Here is a 21,433-nt window from a genome sequence, read left to right as displayed (position 1 = left end):
AGACGACTCATAGCTTTGTGAGAGATTTGCGCTGACAGTTCGAATGATTTGGGCTTAATAATGTATTTCTTGGAACATCTGACTAGTAATTGGCACTCTGGCATGAGACGTGGTGTCATCAACTCTATCGCAAAGAACTTAATTAGAGGGGAAAAAGTGTGCACGGCAGTTGAGACCACGTCAGGAACGCGTCTTTAAGATGAATAGGAAAACGTGTACTAAGAACCTACTAGCGGCGTGTATCTTGGTGCTAGTCAATTACAAGACTTCTTCGGTGAAACGTGCGGAGTATAGCGCAATGGCTAAAACGATTCAAGTTATTCGAGCTACGGGCAATAAGGTTGCTCGTTACTAATAAGTGTAGCGGATTCGCACGGACTCGAAGTCTCGATCACGCTCCGTCGTAAATAAAACTTCAGAGTGTTTGTTCGAGGAAGTGTTTTTTTCCTGAGACGAAAAACCCGCTAATTAGGGAGAGACCGAACGAGTGTTTACAATAGCGAGGTGAAGCTGTAGAGACATATATCCAGTGTAGTGAAAAACTTAAAAAATTCAAGCTGAGTCCTATGCTAAAAGGAAAAAGATCTTCGAGAATATATTGCCCAAGAACGAGCTTCAGTATCAGGTACTGGAAGTCATAAGGCGTGATAGAACTAAGTCATGATCTTGGATAGTGGTCGATAAAATAAGCTCAGTAACAACAGAAGCCGCAGTATCGCTTCAGACATCGTCAAATGCCGTTCGATAGAAATATGAGTGGTCATTATGAGGAGCAGAGTATATAGGTTCAACAGGCTGAATATTGTCGCCCTGAATGTAGATCTTTGGACTATAGAAACATGTCTACGATTTGACACGCCTCAATCGCGGCCAGTAGAGCGTGATAAAGAAAGTGCATACAAAAACGAGCCATAGAAACAAATTAGATGCATCACATGGGATACAAAAGTCAGAATTAAAGCCGAAGTAAGATAAGCATTGTAGCAAATTCTGACCGACATTTAGGTACGGATATTGCATTGTACACGGCCACCGCTTGAAAAAGTCTTGTTTTGCAACAGATCCACCGGAAGCGGGAAAAGTTGACGGAATTTACCCCTGATCAACAGCGCACTGTTGATTTCTCAGTCTCGAAATCGACGGCCACTAGTTAACAGACAGATACAGCTAGGTGAGCTATTTCAACCGGTAAAATGTTTGCAGCGGTTAAGTTTAAGCGGTTAGAGAATACTAACGAATGCATACGCTATTACGAATAATCACTGTTGTCAGACCACGGTCACGAAACACTCAGCATGTACGAAACTATCTGTCTTTTGTTAGATATAGACAGCTTACCATTTCTGTTTTCGCTAAAAATTCACCTCTCAGAAAAACCACGACGCTATTTATGCCTCACACAGGTGTGTAGACATAAATAGTAACACACGGTGTTTCTAGATACTGCCACTTGAGCGTTCTGTGCTATCGGTGTGTAAATAACACACAATGTAATTAGTTATTGTTGCAGAAAGTTTCCTTATTATAACCACAACATGGTACTATTCAGTGTTTCATGGTAAATCTATGGTTAAAATACGGGACTGTTGCTCTAAGCTGACTTCCCAATATCGTTCTAGTAACTTTGGATGAACGGGTGTTTCAGGCGTATGCCAATACTAACAGCTGTTTGCCAAGGCTGATTGTCTATTTTTAAATCGCCGTGCCACCGAGGCTTACTTAAAAGACCTTAATCTATGTTGCCAGCTAGGAAGACGCTACCTGTTTGGTAAATTTGCCATAGTATGCTTTTCCATTCGTTGTGGTTATCACGAATTGATATTTCTCTAGCTATCTAGTCGTTCGCACTATTCCGGTTAGCTTTTGCCGAACTAGCAGCTGCACAAGGCATTTGTGAATCGGCTGCCACGCACAGAGTGATACATACATAGGGGTACAGAAGGACATATCCCCCTTCCCCCGATAGGGGCTGGGTCGATAACACGTTTCTCGTCGCTACCATTGGTGTTGATATCAAACAAAGTCGTGTTAGCTTGTCGACAGTTTCAACAATTTGTGAAGCGCCATGGAGAGCCCGCTGAATCCATTGGAGGCATTGCCAAGAACAATTGACCGCTATCAGTTACACCGATACCTTCTCTGATCTGGTTGGGCAGCAAGACGAGCCTGAACAAAACGCGCGGTTACCCAGAATAGTTTTTGCAGAGCTTAAAAAGTCGAGTATATGCCATCTATATTAAAGAATACAGGGTCTGAAATGCCCCTCTAAATAATAGACCGACCCGAAAGCGATGCCTGGCAATTTCTATACGTAGTTTGACTTGAATAGTTACAAAACAGCACTATATTGTCGCAATAGCCTACATATAATTTTTCTTTCTTTGGTTGTAATTGTATGTCTAAAGTTCAGTTTAAACGAAATAATGATCGATGGGCCGGGTTAATAGTTTATTACACAGAGCGCTTGTAGAAAGTTCTGTATATGTAGGCTGTAGAAATTGCATGTAGAGCGTTTCCGTTCAAAATGGTGTGAATGTACGTTACCTATAATCAACTGTTTTATAAAAAAACACCTTTATTGCATTCTTCTCGAACATTGCAACACATGTAATATTCTTTCTTTTAAGCTAAAAACTAAACTTAGAACCCTAGTTGAACCAAGATCTAGGAACTAGGACAAATCGCGGCCTACAGTTTCTGTGAAAACAGCATCAATACGTTCTATTTATTAAAGTATATTAACCAGCAATGATTATATATATATATTAACATGTAGAACACTGACTAACCATAGATTGGCGCTACTATATTATAACAAATGAGAATGTTAACAAGCAAAAACACAAATGAAATACATCAAGTCTGTCAAGAGCCGGTAAAACGTAGTTAACTAGTACACCAAACAGGATGAAAATCTGAACTGTGCTTTAACGGAGGCAACCGTATTCCAACGTTTAACAGTAACGTCACTAAAAGCCTTATACCAGCTTCTGCAGTCCCGAGAACCGGTACATTCGTGTATAGACAAAGTTTCCGTGGAAAGGAGCGTTGAGAAAAAGGACAATTGAAATAGCTAAGCAGACACGTCATCGACTTCAAATTCTAGTGAACTCTCGTCGCAAGGATGATGAGGAGTGCACGTAAGCAGGAAGCTGGAAAATGGGGCAATGCGCAGGATCCTGCATGAAGTGATTCCTGCTTTTGGGCTGTTTCATCAGCGTCTCGTTCTGCGGCGCGATCCTTCCATTTGCCGCCTGAACGCACAAAATCCTACTACGCCCTCCGGTGTCCAGCGAATGGGCTGAGAAGAATAGGGGCAAGGAAACTCCAGAATGACGTTGTTGTCTTCGTTGCTGACGTCGTCTCATTCCTTGTTCTCCTGAAGGGCAGTCCTGTCGCTCGCTGGCTGCTGTCGCCTATCCCGAAATTTTCTCCCATTGCAAAGGATGAGCGGCCAAGTAGATGGTGATGATGCGACCAACGACGCCAAAAATGTTGCTACGAGACTGTGACTGCTGCAAATGCATCAAAAGCGGCAGGGAAAAGACGTCCCTAGGAGAACATCGAATGAAGTAGGGATAAGAAAAAGACGAAGCGAAGACGGCCGGACTTGGCTTTGTGGGAATTTGGGAAAGCGAAATGGGGAGCAGCGTACGCGGGGAAAGGGCGACGAATGAAGAGGATCTCAAAAAAAAAAACTAGAATCCATGGGCAATAGGAGGTGTAGCGGATGGGGCGAAGTAACTGTCAGGGACGGAGGGTTGGTAGACGTCAGAAACACTATAGCGCAGGCAACAGTACTATTGATGGGCCCAAAACAGAACTAGAAGAAGAGCCGATGTAGGAGCCTTGGCTTTCTTCACGCGATGAGGATTCTGTCCTCCATTTCCCTTTTTTACCCTTTCATATCCCGATTTTCAGTGCCTTCGTCCAGATCCCGATCCCCATTCACGTCATTTTGGCGCCCTACCGAAAACAGGCAGCATCTGCCCTGCTTCCCAATAGTTGCCTTCCGGCGGGTGAGTCGACAGCGAACCGGGTCGTCTTGTATTGCCAGTCTCTGAGTGAATCTCTTTGGGATGGAAGAAAGCGGAAAAGGAACAGAAGGAAAATGAAGAGCATACGATAGATTATTTGGCACCTCATTCACTCTGTTTTCTCGGTCACAAGCCTCACGAACACCCCTACGATGACTGCCAGCTAACGGATAGGGTAGACAAGTCGTAACAAGAGTGACAAGGTAAGGGCAGCGGCAAAACAGCAACAATTCAGATACTACTACGGATATTTGCAGCAGTACTTCTTTTTATATATACAACACGAGATGGGAATGGGAATAATCAAGCTAGATATGCAAAATCTGTGAGGTGGCTCCATAAAAGCAGTCGCATCGTGTTCCAAGTACACTCAAGGAGTCTTCGCAGATTTTTTTAGAAAATCCTTCTTAAGACCGTGAAGTTCTACTCAAAGACGTGATACTTGAACGGCAGTATTCCAGCGTTGTGTGAGCTAAAAGCGTTGAAGTACTCTTAAAAAAGGTTAACTTGGTATAGTCTTGGCCGTTCCAGGAGGCGTCAAAGACCATTGTGCACAATTATTTGAGGGTCACGACAGAAAAAACAATTCAGCTGAAGCACACAATTTAGCACGCATAGTTGACGTGCCCGCAACCGTGATCGGGTGTGCCAGCTATACGAGGTGCGTTTAGCGTGCTTGTGCATGCTATCACCGGCAACAAAAAGCTTTTCCTAAATCTTTGGTAAAGTAAACTGATTTTTAAAACCAAAGCTGCATGAAGATTAGGACTAACAAATATTGTTGATTTAACGTAGTCAAAAAAAAGTATGTCATCTATCTATTGGTTCGCCGATACGAAATTTCTATGGGTTTATGATATATATTGTGGGCCGATAGCAGGCCAAAGGTTTGAAAAATGTAAAGGCTCAACACGACTAATAGCTACAAGAGGCGGGTTTTTGAAAAATTTCAAAAAACTAGCTATTGGTGCTTATCTGGACAACCCAATCGGCAATTTATAGTCCTCTTTTCAAAATATCAAGGTAAATCATAAATAGCTTTTTTAATCATTTTGGTAACTTTTTGAGGCATTCAAATCTGGATAATAGAAATTTCCTTTGGATTCTTTTTAACCCGCATCAAAGCTGCCGATAACGTAGACCTTCGGGAGAAGAATAAAGTTCTTAATCTCGTCTACTTTTCAGCGCGAGGGGATTGTATAATTGCTTATCGTCGTTTGCCAAAATGATGCTCCACCATGACGAGTTTTCTGTTTCATTTTGGAAAAAAATGGCTTTTGTCTGGTACCAGGAGTAGCGGATGAACACATGCCCATCATCAAAGGTAGCCCGCCAAAGGTTTCCCCAATTTGAACGCACTACATCGGATATACATAAGGAGGAGCATTTGCTTTGGCTTGACTTCAAACAGACGGGAAAAAAGAGACTGGACGTGTTAACATTGATCTCTCCTTACTGGAAACCCCATAAATTTTCTTAAATGTAACATTAATGAGGTGGGCATCCTTTGCGGCAATTGTTCGCTTCACCCATTTTTGGCCACTTCCTTGCTTTCTGGCCCTTTTGTTTCCCGAAAAAACTGTGTTCAGCAAAGATGGCATTCTTACCTAAAAAGTGTGTGAACAAATAACATTATCGCCTATATGATTGGAGAACGTCCGGGCTATCCACGAAGGCGATTTTCATTTCAAAAAACACTGTCTAATGCAGCATGTGGGTCGCAGTCTACAAGGGGATGGTATCGGGCTTTCTTATACCACAAATCATAAAAAAAAGTTTCGAAGATCACCAAAATGATTTATTTCTCTTCGTAAATAAAAACATAATTAAATATTAAATGATGCCGCGAGAGGCTAATGTCCGGGCGGGATGACGTCGAGTGGCTTCTCAGCTCATGTGATATAACTTCATTCGGCTTATTTTAAAAGGGGTCATTGAAAAGCAAAATGTACTCCGGCAATTCATGGATACAAACTTACAGCCATTTTAATGGTATAGCCAAGGATATGGCCAAAACTTGATGAAACAAATACTGTGATAAAAAAACGCCAAGATAGCTCACTTTGTTAGTGTTTCGCATCAATAAAATACTAAATATGTAAAATTTTTAATAAAGAAATATTAACATCCAATTAAGTTGTTAGCACTATTTTGTGGTTGTTCTCGATCAAGTGAGCGTGTACACATATTTCTACAACAAACTATTTTATTTATTTATTATTTACAAATTAATTAATAAGATCACATCAAAGTTTGTATTAGAGCTGAACAAGTGGCTCTAGAGCGTTCGTGCTTAATAGCCAGCAACAAAGCAAAATCAATACGCTTTATTTTGGCAATAGCGACAGAACGGCTAGCGTTATGAACGCGGTAGTAAGTTCATTAGTATACCGCCTACGCGATTGGACGAAAGCCGCGAGTGGACATTTGACCAATCAGTACTAGGCCGAAAAGGTGGGTAGAGAAATATGAGCGCTTTTGGAAGGATCGCGAGCGACCGGCCTAGTACCCGAGAGGTACGCTTAGCATGTAGCTCGGCTCATGCGGTGTGCGAAACGATTACATACGATTCAAAATGCCTCCAGGCAGATTACATGAGCTGTTGTTTTACCGCTAGAAGATGTAGAGAGAAATATGGATCTTAAACGAGCATTGCTAGATCAACTGGGCATTAAACTTGAATTTAGTGTGCTTCTGGGCGGTGTCCAAAAGACTGCGATCGGTTACCTCGCTTAGCTCGTCACAATAGCAAAAGTCAATTCCTGCGCCGAAGTCACTTGGGTAATTCGTAGTTAGACACCCAGAAAATCTGACATCCACTTCTAAGAACGCATCTAGAAAAGAAAGAACACCGATTGTTATCGTTGTTCCCAAAGAACGCACATTAACGTACAAAGCCCGCAACTAGCAAGGCAAACAAAGTGGCAGACCCCAGCATTCTGAGGTTCAAAGCCAATCCTATAGATTCGTCAATCCGCTTTCCTACAATCAAATATGCCAACATCAGTGCATCGACTATAGCGCTTCATAGGCGATTATAGTTAGTTCTAGGCGAATGGCGGTAACGAGCGTGCTGTGGAAAATATCGAACGTTATTAGGTCCGAGAGACGATGTCTAGCCCTGCAGATCAGCTAAGGCTTTAGTATTTCTATCCTGTTATCGGGCCCACCCGGACCGATAACACAATAGGAATACTTACCGGACAAAGGCTACAGAGCTACAGGGTACGTACGTGGTACGATGTACGACAACACGGTATCGGAACGCGGAATGAAATCACGATAGTCACTTTGCTCGTCGACAGCGAGTATCTGAATCTGTCAGTAAAAAAATAAATATATAATTTACAGAATTTGATAGTACTGAAGGTTAAACATCGAGTCCTTCGCTAACCAGCTTTAACAAAATCAATGGAATTCCATGTAAATTAGTAAAATACCGCAAAGACATACGTGTAAAAAGATTTGGCTAAACCCACCTAGCGATATTGGCCTTGTAATGAGGATATTGCGTCAGATCGGCTGCATGGTCGGGCCGTAACGGAGCAAATAAGGGCAAATAGGACCAATTTTATGGATGGAAACTTGGTGCGCGTGGTTGTAACCTGTTTGCTCCTGCCAGCGAACGACGAAATGAAGCCAATGCGCTTAAATATATGCGTTGTAAATTTATCTGTCGGCTTCTCATAGGCTAACAAATAAGGGAAAAACCCGTGTGTTTTGGGAATTATGCTTGTTCGTATTTTCCATTTAGATGATCAGTTGGATAACGACCCAATACAAAGAAGGAATCCTTAACCGGTGACGAGGTGACTACCTGATCGCCTTGGCGACGAACCTTTATGTCCCTTGTAATAGTCCCCAAAGTGTCCTCGTTACTCTACAGCCGGTAAGTTGCAGCCTTTAAAAATGTCAATTTTTTTTGGTAAATCATAATACACCAGGAAACGAAAGTTCTTCTACCGTAGTACTTCGCGAACTCTCCTGCAGCGTTCAACTCTCCAGTGCACTGGCCAACAATGTGAGATGATACCGTAGCTTAGAAAGAGCTATCTAAACCAGAAAGCTTTGCGCTAAAAAAAAAAACGACTAAATTACTACAAAAGCACTATTTTTAGGAAAAAAAAACAATGAAAAAAAAAACAAATCTAAAAATACGCTGTGTGTCAGAAAATATATTTGAAATGAAACCTGTTATCCAGAGCTGACTTGAGAGAGCTGGGTACGACTGCGACCACTCACTTGACTGTATAAAACAATTTAAAGGTTAATTCTATTGTTAAAAACCAGCAAAATCGAAGGTGCAACTGAAGGTAGCTGTTAAGATGATAGGTGGGTAAAAAAAAAACTACGAATAGTTGATGGCATAGCAATTTAGATTCCCATTGTTCTCCTTATCTAACTCTGAATAACACGATGATGAACTGTTTGTGTTTTTGTTTCATGTCTCGTCGTAGTAAATAATGATAAACTTAATATAATCGTGCCTTCATATCTTCATCGTGGTGTCGATTTTGAATATCGTTTTGCTTACGTAATGGTTTTACCGGTTCATAAATGGCTCAATTAATCTAACAATACTGACAATAAATCAACTAATGACATGGGTTTAACTTTAAATTATTCTTGCTTTGTAGGGTCTACAAAAAGAAATCGTTTTTCTAATTAAATATTTGTTTGGTTATCGAAATGTTCAGAAACAGAGCTTGCCAAAGGCTTGTTTTTAAACATTTTATTTGAACGAAAGAAAAATGCGGATAATTTTGGCAAACTTTGAGTTAATTTGTGCCCTTACTTTTAAAACCTAGCAATAAAAAAGGCAAGGAAATTTGTACTCTTCCCATGGTTTCATTTTTCTTGGTCTGAGTATTTCAACTTAAACGTATTGCGAAACTTTTTACAGCTACTCTTGGCAAAATTAACTCAATGCAATTGGCAATGAAACGAAAATCCCATCTATTCACTTTCTTAAATTAGAAAAAAATTCTAAGAAAAGCTTATAGATATCCGGAAGTTATAGCGAAAAACAAAACCAAACTTACGTTGTGTGTGAGATTATTCAACACGATATCATCGAAGCATAATTTCCACTCTGTTATGATGACACATAGTAGATTATTATACCTTGGACTAAGCCTTTTTTTTTTTTGTAAATATTTTGCCAGGTGCCTATCTTGTGGACACGACTTATATATTTTGGTAATTAAGCTCTGTTAAAAAACTGGTGCTATTTTTAAATAAATTCGATACATCTCCTTTCATAATTTCTCCTTCATAATTACATTGGAAAGCATGTTTTTCATATTCAGCGTCTGTCACATTTAGAAGAATCTTTAAATAAAGATGAACAGATTACCCAACTTGCACCTGATGCTTGTACGTGTTAACTTTCCCGTTAAGTCATATGTTAAGTACAATTGCACTTAGGGTAAGTTAACAAGTATTTACTAGGTCGTCTGTTGACTTTGTAATTATTGAAAATTACAGAACAGTTTTAATACTAGATTTGGATGAGGTTGTGTTTTAGATGATCATTGCACGAGGAATGATTTTGAAAAGGCTATAATTATTTGTAGACTACGAATAGAGATTCTTATTTTACTAACAGGTCCATTTATGAGCGTTACTATTTCAGGATATTTTAATAAATTAATCATATCTTCATTCTAGAGGCTCGTCGTTTCAGCATCGCTTTATGTTAAACTTAAAATAAGATGATTAGGTTAGGTATTCGAATAATATTACGCGCCCTTGGGATCTACTGCTTTTACGGATAGCATAGGCGGCCTGTAGCAATTGGGCTTATTGCTGTAACCCCTGCAAAAGGATCTCAAATATTCAATTGATTTACCGACATACATGTGGTAAAATAACTTAAAGGTGGGATTAATTTAAGTTATTCTGCTTAAAAGAACTGCTTTCCGAGGAACGCAGTTCTTCTAAGCAGATACAGACATATCCATTGAACGGAATGAACGTAAAAACGCCCAATACGTCGGCAGGATTCACTCCTATAATTTAAATATAGTTCCGTTATAGAAATCTAAGCGGAAAAACCAGTCCTAGATTTCGGTCGGATGGCGTTCTTCGTAGGATTAACACCGGCAACGATCAGTGCTAGGGAAATGGTCCGATAAATATCGGTTTTAACTTCATAGATTAATACAGCTTGAAGGCACGTTCTTGTTAAACCTGTAGAAGCCTAAGGGACGAAATAAATCGTCATAGAAAAATTCAATTCAAATATTGAGATCTTGAAATTGTCGTTATAAATCAGAAGATTGGACGCACAACGAGTTTACAGTTAAGGGCGAATCGGAAGTTTGTGTTATGTGTGTTTTTTTACATAACTAATATACCTTTCTAAGGTAGTGCTCGGTGACATTTGGCCAAGGTGAAACCCGCACAAACAAATCGGGCTCGGTGACTTCTAAGTTATTATGACGCGCTTGTGAGTCTACGAGGACAATGTTGCCTATAATCTTATCTTTCTCTCCTAGATTCGTACGATGACCTCCCCTTTCTTTTGTTTTGTTAGCCACGAGAACCTGTAATAGTCACAACAGTAAAAATACACCATTAAATTGTTGACTTCCGATGACTCCTCTTCACTTTTCTCGTTGGTGACACAATTGCACAAGTCATCAATAGACAAAAAGTAAATTGACTCAAAATAGTAGTAGTACGGTTTTCATTACCGCTCGAATCTCTGCACCGATGCGCTACGCAAACCTTTTTATTTTAATCATAATTTGATTTACAAATTGAAAGGCCAACTTCTGAGCATGCAGGCGCATGAGGTGTTTAGGCATAGTACTCAGTGCCAGCGTGAAGTTCGAAGATTAGGCTAGCCATGTCCTTAAAAGATACTAAGCGGTGTTGCTGCCATGGATGACTTTTTAACTGTATATTATGCCTTTGTGCCATATGCACCCGACGTTGTCAGTGAGACATTCAAATGCGTTATCACGTTCTCACGCCATCTAAAAGACTCTTTCACGTAATATAGATTTCTTTACCTTATATCACTCAAACAAGTCAAAGAGCTCACGTTCTTACCCCTTCCCGTCATGTCCAATTCGCAAGCAGGTGTTGAGATTCGGGAAAATTCCATGATTATGTATGTAAATCCGATGAATATAGTTTATTTTGTCTCGTTAGTAGTTTGTTTTGTCAGTTAATAATACTATTTTATTTGAGGGCAATTACGGATCATTTACATGTTTATAATTTAGCGGTTACGTTTGCAAAAAATTATTGGGAATTGATTAAATACGAAGCATGGCGAAACGTGTTTAGGAGGAAGAGGAGTAGCTTTCTTCTTTCAGAGAGTTTTATTTGAATTTAAGCAAGTCGAGCCTTTTCGGCGACTTTTTGTTAAATGTAAATAGTTCATCAATGTTCTATGCTAAAAAGTTCTTTGTTTTTAGTGTTCTATGAAATTAAATTTTAGGCAAAATGTTCTATTTATCGCCTTCTTTTGATTTAGGTGTAAAATGATAATCATTGCTTGAATGGCTGGGATTTTAGAAGATACGGCGACGTAAAAGCTAGAGAACGAATTAACTGAAGTAAAAAAGGGTCGTGAGTCTCCTAGATTATAATTACAAATTTTATTGGAAGAGTAGAGTTCCTGTATCGTATCATTTAGTATCGATATAGGAACCGATAAGTTGGTCCGGTACTTGCCACACATAAATCCATTGCTCAAATCTATCGGGTCTGGGCTATTCTTCTCTGTTGTTTTTAATCTATCAGCTAGAAACTGATCTAATCGGTTTGCAAGTCCATTGAGGCTAATAGAGTGACTTAATTATTATTATTATATCAATCGAGACCATTCATTTGCCTTTATGAAGTGGCATTTGACAAATTTTAAATACATTCATTTTTATTGATTTAGCATACTAAGCCTAGCTAACGCTAATGTCATAAGACAGTCTCTGGCATGGTCGATTTAGGGTTCACGAACCTATTTAAGACCTACTTATTACTGCATTATATACACATTATACTTGTCATTATACGTCCGTTAAATGTATTAGGTCTTTTCTAGGTGTCGTCGTCCGTTTTGGCCCCCGTTGGGTAGAATTTGGGTTCGACCTCCGTGAAGTTTCAATCCGACTTTACTACTACGAGATTTTGTTGGAGTGCTGAACCTGACGACAGCTTGAAACGGCGATAGAGGTTGTCAACGAACAGCGGCGTCGCCGCCAAGAGATAGACAAGCCTGTTACGCTGTTACGCCACAGAATCTCATGGCCGTTTAGGAGACGAGGCTTTTATTCGCTTCAAATGCTTGAGATTCTTCACTGTGAAATCATCCGAGATTAAGCCCACCATGTATGCGACGATATTCTGAAGTCTAGATATCATGAAGTGGTTTAGAGTGATGGTCATTAGGGGCTAAGTATTGAAAACAGTTCTTGCATCTTTCTATAATATGCTGGCAGAGCATTTACACGAGATCAGCAACCCTAGATAAATAAATCGACTAACATTTACAGGGGACCAGCCTGAAAGATACAGCGTATCACGACCCACAAGTCCGCCACTTCTCCTAAATTTATTTGCCTCAATTTTAATTAAGTTGATTGCCAGTCCCAATTCCGAAACGGCGGAACGTAAGTTGGCTCTGGGCCTGCTGCACATCAGGCGACTACTCTAATAAATAACCACATCATTTACACAGCTTTTGGGCGCAAGTATCTCGTCGTTATATCCTTAAGTATTATAATTATAAGCAAAGCTGGCGGAAGGAAAGGGCTAAAGTTGTCACCTTGAGCCACATCTGTAATCTGGGGGAGCGCTGGCAGCTCAAGGACCTGTATTATCGATGTTGGCAAGGGTGCTTAAGACTAAATTCTTCGAAGCGTAGCCGCAAACAGTTTTGAAACATACAAACATTGCGTAGATAGATTACCGAAGACTACTCAAAATTCGCCTGAAATCGGTAAGTAGGATGTTGCATGCCGTCTCGGCCGAATGCTTTCTGTTGGGTTCGTTTTGCCTCTTGTGCATTGCACGAATGCCTTCCAGGGACATGTCTGATCCCCTCTTCAGTAAAAAGAAAGAATCTTATAGATAACGCAATCCCGCCCTGCGATGCTTGGGTCGCCTTTGCCTTTTGGAATAACGAAAAGCTTTGCACCCCGCCCGTGAGAAGAGAAACAAAAACATTAATTGAAGAAAACCAGCCATCACGGCGGCCTTGAAGTGCTCATTCTAAATCCTGTTTGGTTGCGCTAAGGATAAGCTCTCGAGCGCTTGAATCACTTCTAGATTGGAAAAGTCCCCGGATTTCACCTTTTACATTTGCTGGTTTTCGGTTTTCCCACGCTGTGCTGATCCATGAGACCCTTCAAGTACGGTGCCGCTAGACCTACAAGCAAAATGGCGATGAGACATGGTGTAAGCCTGCGGAAAGCAAGCCATTTATATAACTGACAGTCAGCCACCCTTATGAGAACAGCTATTTCAGGTATCCTTTGCGTTGAGTGGCATAGTCTACCGGCAGTTGAACGCCGTGCTGAGTGGCTTCGCTGCCGGTTGTAATGTTGCTGGTAGCGTGAAAGCATCCTAGGCATGCCGGGCGAAATGGCAATTTAATCATATCGTGGTCGATGTCTTCTGAGGCGAGCTCGACAAACCGAAGATTCCAGGATATCGCCGAGATGACACGAATACACCTTAACACCAATCGAGTTTGGTACTGGGAGGTTCTCATTAATTTTTGAGTTCAGGACGAGCGATGGCCTTTAAAGCGTCCGTGCAGTTCCACTGAATAATCTCTAGCGTTTCGTACGACTTTAGCCCCAAATGTGCTCGTGACTTACTGCCAAATTCGGAGCCACAGTTCTTGAACATGATCTGTATGCTGGCTACAATGAGGGCTGGTTCAAGAACTTCTTGCTCGTCGGTGACTGCGAGAGCGGTGGCAATCTTATAGTAGGCCGATATATCTTTGGATATAGTTAGATAACGGCGAATCCTTTTCAAAAATCTAGACCGGCGATAATCTTCCGGTGTACTTCTTATGAAGCTCACAAATACTCTAGGCTGTTGCACTCAGGCCGGAAGGCCATCATGTCAAGTGTCATCGCGGCGGAAGAGGTGCGTGCCACAGGCGTCTCTCTGCGATTCAACCGCACACCTCTCTTCTTTACTCTTCGCCCCTAAAAGAGGACCCGATTCGTTTTACAACCCTATGCACGATTCTCTTAGCTACACCACCCTCATAGCTCTATTGGCCGCTCTTAATAAATCGACATTGTGTGAGTGAGACAAGCACAGCAACGCAAGGTGCACTCTCTTGAGCTGTCCTTCCAACAAATATTTATATTGAAGTTCTTGCAGTTTAACTCGAAGAGGAAAACAGATAGGACACGCAGCTTGGACTCTGGATGTAACCCTTCCAGTTCGATAGCAAGTGATTGCATTGCACCAATGGATTCATCCCTTTTTAAGCTCAATGCACTTATAGTAGTCTACTTGTAGGAAAAGGGTTAATAAGCCATTTACGATCTCGAAGTGCTCACATGATTATTTATATCACATTATTTATATAAATTGTCATGGCTGCATTTGGTACTTTATGGCGCAAAAGTTCCCGCAGGACGGATCATAAGAAGCGGCACTGTCTTTGTCGACGGAGTTACAACACGAATGGCTTCCTGTTACTCGGACATAGATATTTCTTCATTGCTCAGAACCTGGTTGACGTACGCATCAACTTGATTTTGAAGGTTCCCATTTCGCCTTCCAAAGCTTTAGTAAGAGTATTTGTATTTTCCATACATTTCATAAATCGTTCAATTTGGCAGTTTAATATAGGCAAATTACACAGTCGAGACAACGAGTTCTTTGCTGGCTCATCAATCGTTCATCGCGCATTGGAAACGCTCAGTTTGATTTGTCACAGTATAGGCTGAGGCCTTACAGTCCTTCGTCACATCGCTCACGTAGGACAGGGGACCCTGATGTAAAAGAGCTTCTTTTGCGCCCACTTAGGAACTAGGGTCGTGGAGTTACTGGAGCTGTATCATTCACTGTAGCTTATTCAACGATTGTGTTTTGTTGCTGTTCTATTTTGAGGATCGCGTCATTCACCTTCGCGGAGTTCGCAAATAGGAGCCAAAAAAGTGTTTCGGCCTATTTTTCGACTCAGATAGAGGCGACGGATTAGCTCACGGATAAAATTTGAAGAAACCGTGCGTAAGTCAACTGTCGATTCTACCGACACTTTTCTACATTTTTTCTTTCACTATATGCACAATTCAGAGATGCCCGGGTTTGCAATCAGTCAATTGATACCTTCGATTTGACCTGTCAACCTCTAGTGATTCGCACATCTCCGTTCGGGTGTGGGTTAACTGCTATAGGGGGGTAGGGGTTGTGTTAAATGTGACAAGTAACTCAACCACGATTATAGAATAATTGCATCAAAGTCATCGAAGCGAATGGACTGGCTGATTTAGCGAAACAGAATCTGCGCCAGTATAATGTTGAAACTATCTCAGGGGAATTACAACCGGATGACTGTAAAAATATGACTGACGATCGAACTGTTATTTATTGGGATGATTATAACGCGAATCGAGTTCGCTCATATTTTGCCTCACTGATGAAGTGAATGATAAAAGGGGGGCTGATTATGCAGTGCGAAATAACTACCCAGATTATAGTGGCTTTTGTTAAGCTAGATGGTGAATTTTTAAGAAATTTGATTAACTAAATCAATGAACGGTAAAACAGGCGGGAGGCTAAGCCTGTAATCCGTCTAGTTATACTTAAAACTTTTACGACCAATTAGGTGGAACCCGTACAACAATAATGGAAAACAATTTTTGTTCGGTATTGATTTATGGAAACTATGCTAATTTTACACGTATCGAAGACATCGTATATTGTCAATCTAGCCTCATAAAAAAAAAAAAAAAAAACTAGCTAATAACAAATTATTATTTCAAATGTAAGTGTGCATGTGAGACGTAATTGCCATCCAGCTTTTTACAACTTTATGTCAAACGCATGGTAGACCTTGGCAGTCCCCTCTGCACACTGACCAATAATAAGTTCCGACCTTGAACCATAAAACACACGAATTTTTAGCCGCTGTCTGCGGGAAGTGCCAGAATTGGGTGCATAGATTTTCAGTATACCAGAATCGTTCGCAAGTGTATAGGTAGCAAAATAGAAACCACTTACTTGTGTGTATGCATTTTTGAAGAGAACATACTCTTTCTTCCTGAGATTCAAAAGGTAGTTTAGCGATGTCTTAGTCGTCTCTAACAAGCTAAATTGGGCTGAAAAATTGTTTATATACATGTCCACCATTTTTCCTAAACCAATTTTCAATGTTCAGCTTTGTTTCAGGTACTTACAGAAATCATGTGGAATTAGAAACACCAATGACTTTTCATTTTGACCTTTCAGCAGCGTACCATGGCGGCTAAAGCGTATCGTTTCTGTTCATGCACGGTACTCTTTGATGCCACAGTTTGGCAATGAAATTCATCTTTTACCTCGAATTTTTGCTACGCATTTCATTGGTGTAGGTAGTGTAGTATGTGTTGTCAGGGGCACTTGAAACATTTCTATACATAACGGCTTTTATAAAGAATTGGGTAAAAAGCAAGCAGTGATACTTGGGTACTATGACAGCTAAAGCGTACCCCACATCCCGTAATTTACACTTGATAGCGAATAGCTAGTAGTTAAGTAATCACCCTGTATTCTTATGTTGAGGGTTCGGAAATATTTTACCACTATGGAGTCACACTAAAAGAAACCGAGCAAAACATTGTGAAACGTTACAAGATCTTGGCGGGTTCCATCCAATCATTTTATTATTTCGGGCCGTTGTCTTCTGGTCGTACGTATTATGATGTGTTGAGTGAAAATCAAGGACCGTTGTAACCACTTCAAATGAGAGAAAGAAATTAAATAACAAGCCCTAAATATATAAAGAGCAATATATATTGTAAATAGAATAATAAACTCTTTTTTAGAAATAAAACGAGGAAGAAGCTCATAAAAGTGTATATAATTCATTAATTTTAGATAGCTAACCAATAAGTAAATGTCCACTTCAAGCTTTTAGCCAAATCGTAACATTACTGACCCCATTTTCAACAGGAAAATGAAAACTGAAAAAAAAATTAGTCTAGCGCTTTTTATGAGAATTTTACGCCGAATTTACTAAGTACGGATTTTATTTTTAAAAACAATTTATTTTCCATTATTATTTGATGGCCTGCCGAAAATGTCATCCTTTAGGCTTGGGTTTCTTTTAGCTTTGACAATTGCTTCCCAACTTTAGTGCAATAAAGTAAGTATGTTTGCGAAATGAAGCTTTTCTCTTTGGCTTGCCGGGAGGTACTGTTGTAAATCTGAAACTTTTGCTTGCCCATGCCAGGCCTTCCCCACAGTGAGCTATATACAGATATTCAAGTACCACACCCCGTCGTTTCGAAGCAAGCAGTTTCAATTTAACGTAAAGAATTATTTAGGTGAGCTAAATCTACTATATGTCAAAGAGAAAAAGAGAGAGCTTGTAGAAGGCCATAATTCGAAAGCAAAATAAATTAACGCAATAGTCCAACTTCACTTCGATCCCAACTTCTGCTAAAATTTGGTAATCGATATATTTGCAATGAAAGTAACTGGGAATAAAGTAAAATTTCACGATAAGGGTCGTTCACTTTCATATAATGCGAGTATTCAGACCCACACACTCGTGAAAACGGACCCCACAACTGTACTTATGCAAATCGTTAAATGCCAAGCTCAATTATCTGAATGTAGACAGGTTCTTGAAATGTAAGACAAACCTACATTACCTGAAGCGGTAAACACCTAAACTAAACACAGCATCTATTGTAGTCGAAATTTCTTCAATCCAGTCTACCGTACAGCCCCTCCATTTCCTCGAAAGCGTGGTTTCGAGCATTATCGGAAACACAAATGGGTTTCGAGCGTATCGCCGAACCACAGCTTAAGTTTTTAAAATAACTCTGTGTTTAAAACTACTTGGCGAAAGGCGTATGCGTCATAACGACAAAAATATCTTGAATATCTGGAGGTCGGTATGACCGCCGATGTGAAACGTCAGCCACATGAATGACTAACGTACCACGGCAGGCTTCGTTAAGCACCTTTCGGATATGTTTACATCATGGGATACGACACTTCACGCAGTGCCGTCTTTCGCAGCGACGTGGGAAAGGACGATCTCAACCCAAGCTAATGTTTTTCAACGAGCGTTCACCTCTGCAATATTTTGAGCGCCCGAAACTTACACGAAACTTACCGGTCCAGACAGAGTTAGCAACGAGCATGTCTCCTCCTCCTTCGTTTGACACGGTGCTGCCCAGCACTATTTAATAAATGCTTACATAGTAGTACACTCCCAGCCAAGTGGACTAATAGGAATTCCTAAATGAAAGGGAGATTTCTAACCGCGCCGTCATCATAACAGGGAAGCGCAAAGGAAAATGTTTGTTATAAGTTGTACTCCTGCCTGACTAAGAGACTAAACAGCTACTTGAAAAGCGTACATGCCATCTCGAGGTAACAACATAGGCTCCGAAGGGAACGCTCCACAGAAACGGGGTGCAAGACCGTGATGGCCAAAGTCAAAAAAGCGCTGACAACGCCGAGCGATCCGCTGTACGCGATGTTCGTTGATTTAGAGACAGCCTTTTATTCCACGCCCAGGAGCAAAGCTGTGCTCACTTTGATCGATTTGTACAACGTGCTTAACTTTTTTGAAAGGACGAAATAACCCGCAATTGAGTAAACAACTAACTTGATGTAAGGGAACAGTTTTTTAGCCTGTTTTATTTTCCATCTTTCTGAAGGACCTTTCTGATCAAATAAGAAGATCGTCGAACGGAGTTATCCTGTATGCAGACAACTTGATTTTAGCTAGGTTAAACGGGTTCTAGGCGCGGCAAGCTCTAGTCCGCTCTACATGATTGTTACAGAGTTGGGACAAATGGCAAACCTGATTAAGACAGGAGTCATGAAGCTCAGAAGCAAAAGCAACTAGGTGGTCATTAACACCTTGTACCTCGCCGAATTACCCCTTGCCTATGTTAATCTGTACCCGTACTTGTTATTTTCCATCTGCGGCAAAGGCAGAGGTTTGATTTCGCGGGGGTCCGAAGGAAGTAGGAAGACAGTTCCGGCCACATGGATGATCGTTTGTTCTTTGCAGCCGCGAAAAACAAGGGTCGGCTGAAGTCGAACGCTTAACTTGTTCGACCTCAAAATAGTTCCTATCGCAAGATATATATAGGGATACGCGTCATTTGGGAGAGTCTCACAGCGAAGAACCTAGAACAACTGAATCGCATCAAAGCCTGTGTCCTTAAGAGAGTGCTGGAATTACACAATGACCCGTGACGATTTCGCGTATTTTCTAGCCATCTCGCAATCGTCCGAAGACCTGCGACGCCGATTTTAGATCCCAGCGAAAGAAGCTTTTGAGGTCAATCTTTGTAACTGGAAGCATCAACTCATAAAGGTGAATGGGAAGTTCTCCATTCGGATCGATAAGAAACAGCAAATAGAGAAGAACGAATTAACTAAACCGACAAGTGGTGACCCGCTTTGCCGTTCCACTACAAATTTAGCAGGGAACATGGCTTCCACGAACTTGACAATAGGCATAAATGCCCCAAATTTGGAGAAAATTGTAATTAATATCTTACGACCTATTGTCGTCTGGAACCATGTTTGATACATCTCAAATTAAAGTTTTTTAAACAATATAACATGCATGTCCGTGTTATAACAACAAAATGCTATAATACTTATATATTCACTCTGATCTTGTGATAGTGTGATAAAAAAAGGTTTGATTACAAACAGCGAAAGCACATAAATGAAATATCATTTAATTTATGTGGTGCAAAATATAGCAAAAAAATAAATGCGCTTTTTTACTGGTAGCTATAAATTTCTGTAAAGACTCTGAGACAGCCTGTGCCTTACTCGAATTAATCCCATTAGCACTACACGGAACTCTAGTATGACTTAAACAAGTCCAATTATTAAAACCTTACAAGCAAATACAATCTTGTCAGTGGGGGAGCTACGCTGACAAATGGGTGAATGTCTCGTCAATTGATTCTGCTAAGGTGTTCCGTACATAGGACGAATCGAGGCACCAACATAGTGTGCGCACATTAATCCTTTTTATAGGAATATGTGATTCACTTCGAAATACCTATACAGTCATATTATCAATTACCTTACGAGGAGCATTAGGCTGCTTATTACCCAAATGTCTTACACTATGTTTTTAAGAATTCTTGCGAAAGCTGATTCTGTAATTAAAACTTGTTGTTCTTAAGCTCAAGCCCCTGCTGCGGGTAGGTAAAAGTTACAGGCAGCGAGGACGTCAGTTTAGGGTGATGTACACAAATTTGGTATTAAATATTTTTATGAATTAGTTGAATACGAAGGCAAGCGGTCAGTGATGGCCTCTGTCACCTACTGAGTTACTAAGACTATCAGCCCCACTGGATTTGTCAGCATTTTTAGAAATTTCCTTTTCTTGAAAAATCGTTAAGTTTGAATAAGTTGAGTCACGCGTTCGATTGATTTGTTCACACTTATCTATTGTCGGGCGAAAAGATATTTACCTTAACACAGAAGATTGCGTTGTCTGACCCGAAGATTTGCTGGACAAAGTGTCGGAGGGTGCTCTTGTTTACACTGTCCACCTGCAAAACGAAATGACTATGCTTAGCAATAATTAGAAGTAGCAAAGGCTGCTTCATACGTTATTTCCTTTTGTTTTCTAATTATTAAATTAGGTAAAAGATGTCATAGCCTTGTCATGTTTTTTTCGCCTTTAAAAACAGGTGTTTATTTCTGCTGTAGGTGGAGAAGACCAATAGAACGGATTGTTAGATGCTTAATTAATTTGTCAAGGAGTCCGGCTTCGAGCTTTCTAAAATTGTTTTAGAAAAAATATCCACAGCTTCTTCCATACAGAATCCTGAAATTGCAACGCGGTTACAGAAAACTGTTACTAGCTGGACAGCAATAATAGAATGAACTCTTCCATAATATAGTTAACATATTTATATTTGCGCTACATATATAATAAATGTTAATAGTCATAGGTAAAGGTCTACTAATTTACTTTTTTCATCGTAGGCATCACTTTTGCTTCTGCTTTCATATCTTGATAACTTCATTAGCAGGATTATGAACAGCACGCTCCTAACGATTGAATTGAATTCAAGCTGCTCGACAAGCAACACACCTCGCCGCCTAAATTTACTGGACCCTATTTGAATACAACATGATATGATCGATGCGTATGTCCTGCATAATGGGGCCTTAACCAAACATCTAGGTTTTTTTCAGCCTCCCGGTAT

The 21,433-nt window shown here is 40.4% G+C and overlaps 1 protein-coding gene across 1 annotated transcript in view; it reads right to left on the bottom strand.

The window, feature by feature from the left end:
• Positions 1-21,433, bottom strand: part of LOC111264955 (putative G protein-coupled receptor CG31760) — a 49,302-nt gene that overhangs the window by 23,543 nt on the left and 4,326 nt on the right. The window contains exons 2-3 of the mRNA XM_086970261.1: positions 20,690-20,770; positions 10,397-10,585 (exon numbers count right to left, since the gene is read on the bottom strand). Of these exons, the coding sequence (XP_086826387.1) occupies positions 10,397-10,585; positions 20,690-20,770 (270 nt within the window). The remainder of the gene's footprint in view (positions 1-10,396; positions 10,586-20,689; positions 20,771-21,433) is intronic.

Source organism: Varroa jacobsoni, unplaced genomic scaffold (assembly GCF_002532875.2).
Source record: "Varroa jacobsoni isolate VJ856 unplaced genomic scaffold, vjacob_1.0 scaffold_917, whole genome shotgun sequence".
Lineage (NCBI taxonomy): Eukaryota > Metazoa > Arthropoda > Arachnida > Mesostigmata > Varroidae > Varroa > Varroa jacobsoni.
Note: the sequence above shows the minus strand (reverse complement) of the source record. Positions and strands in the feature narration are given on the sequence as shown.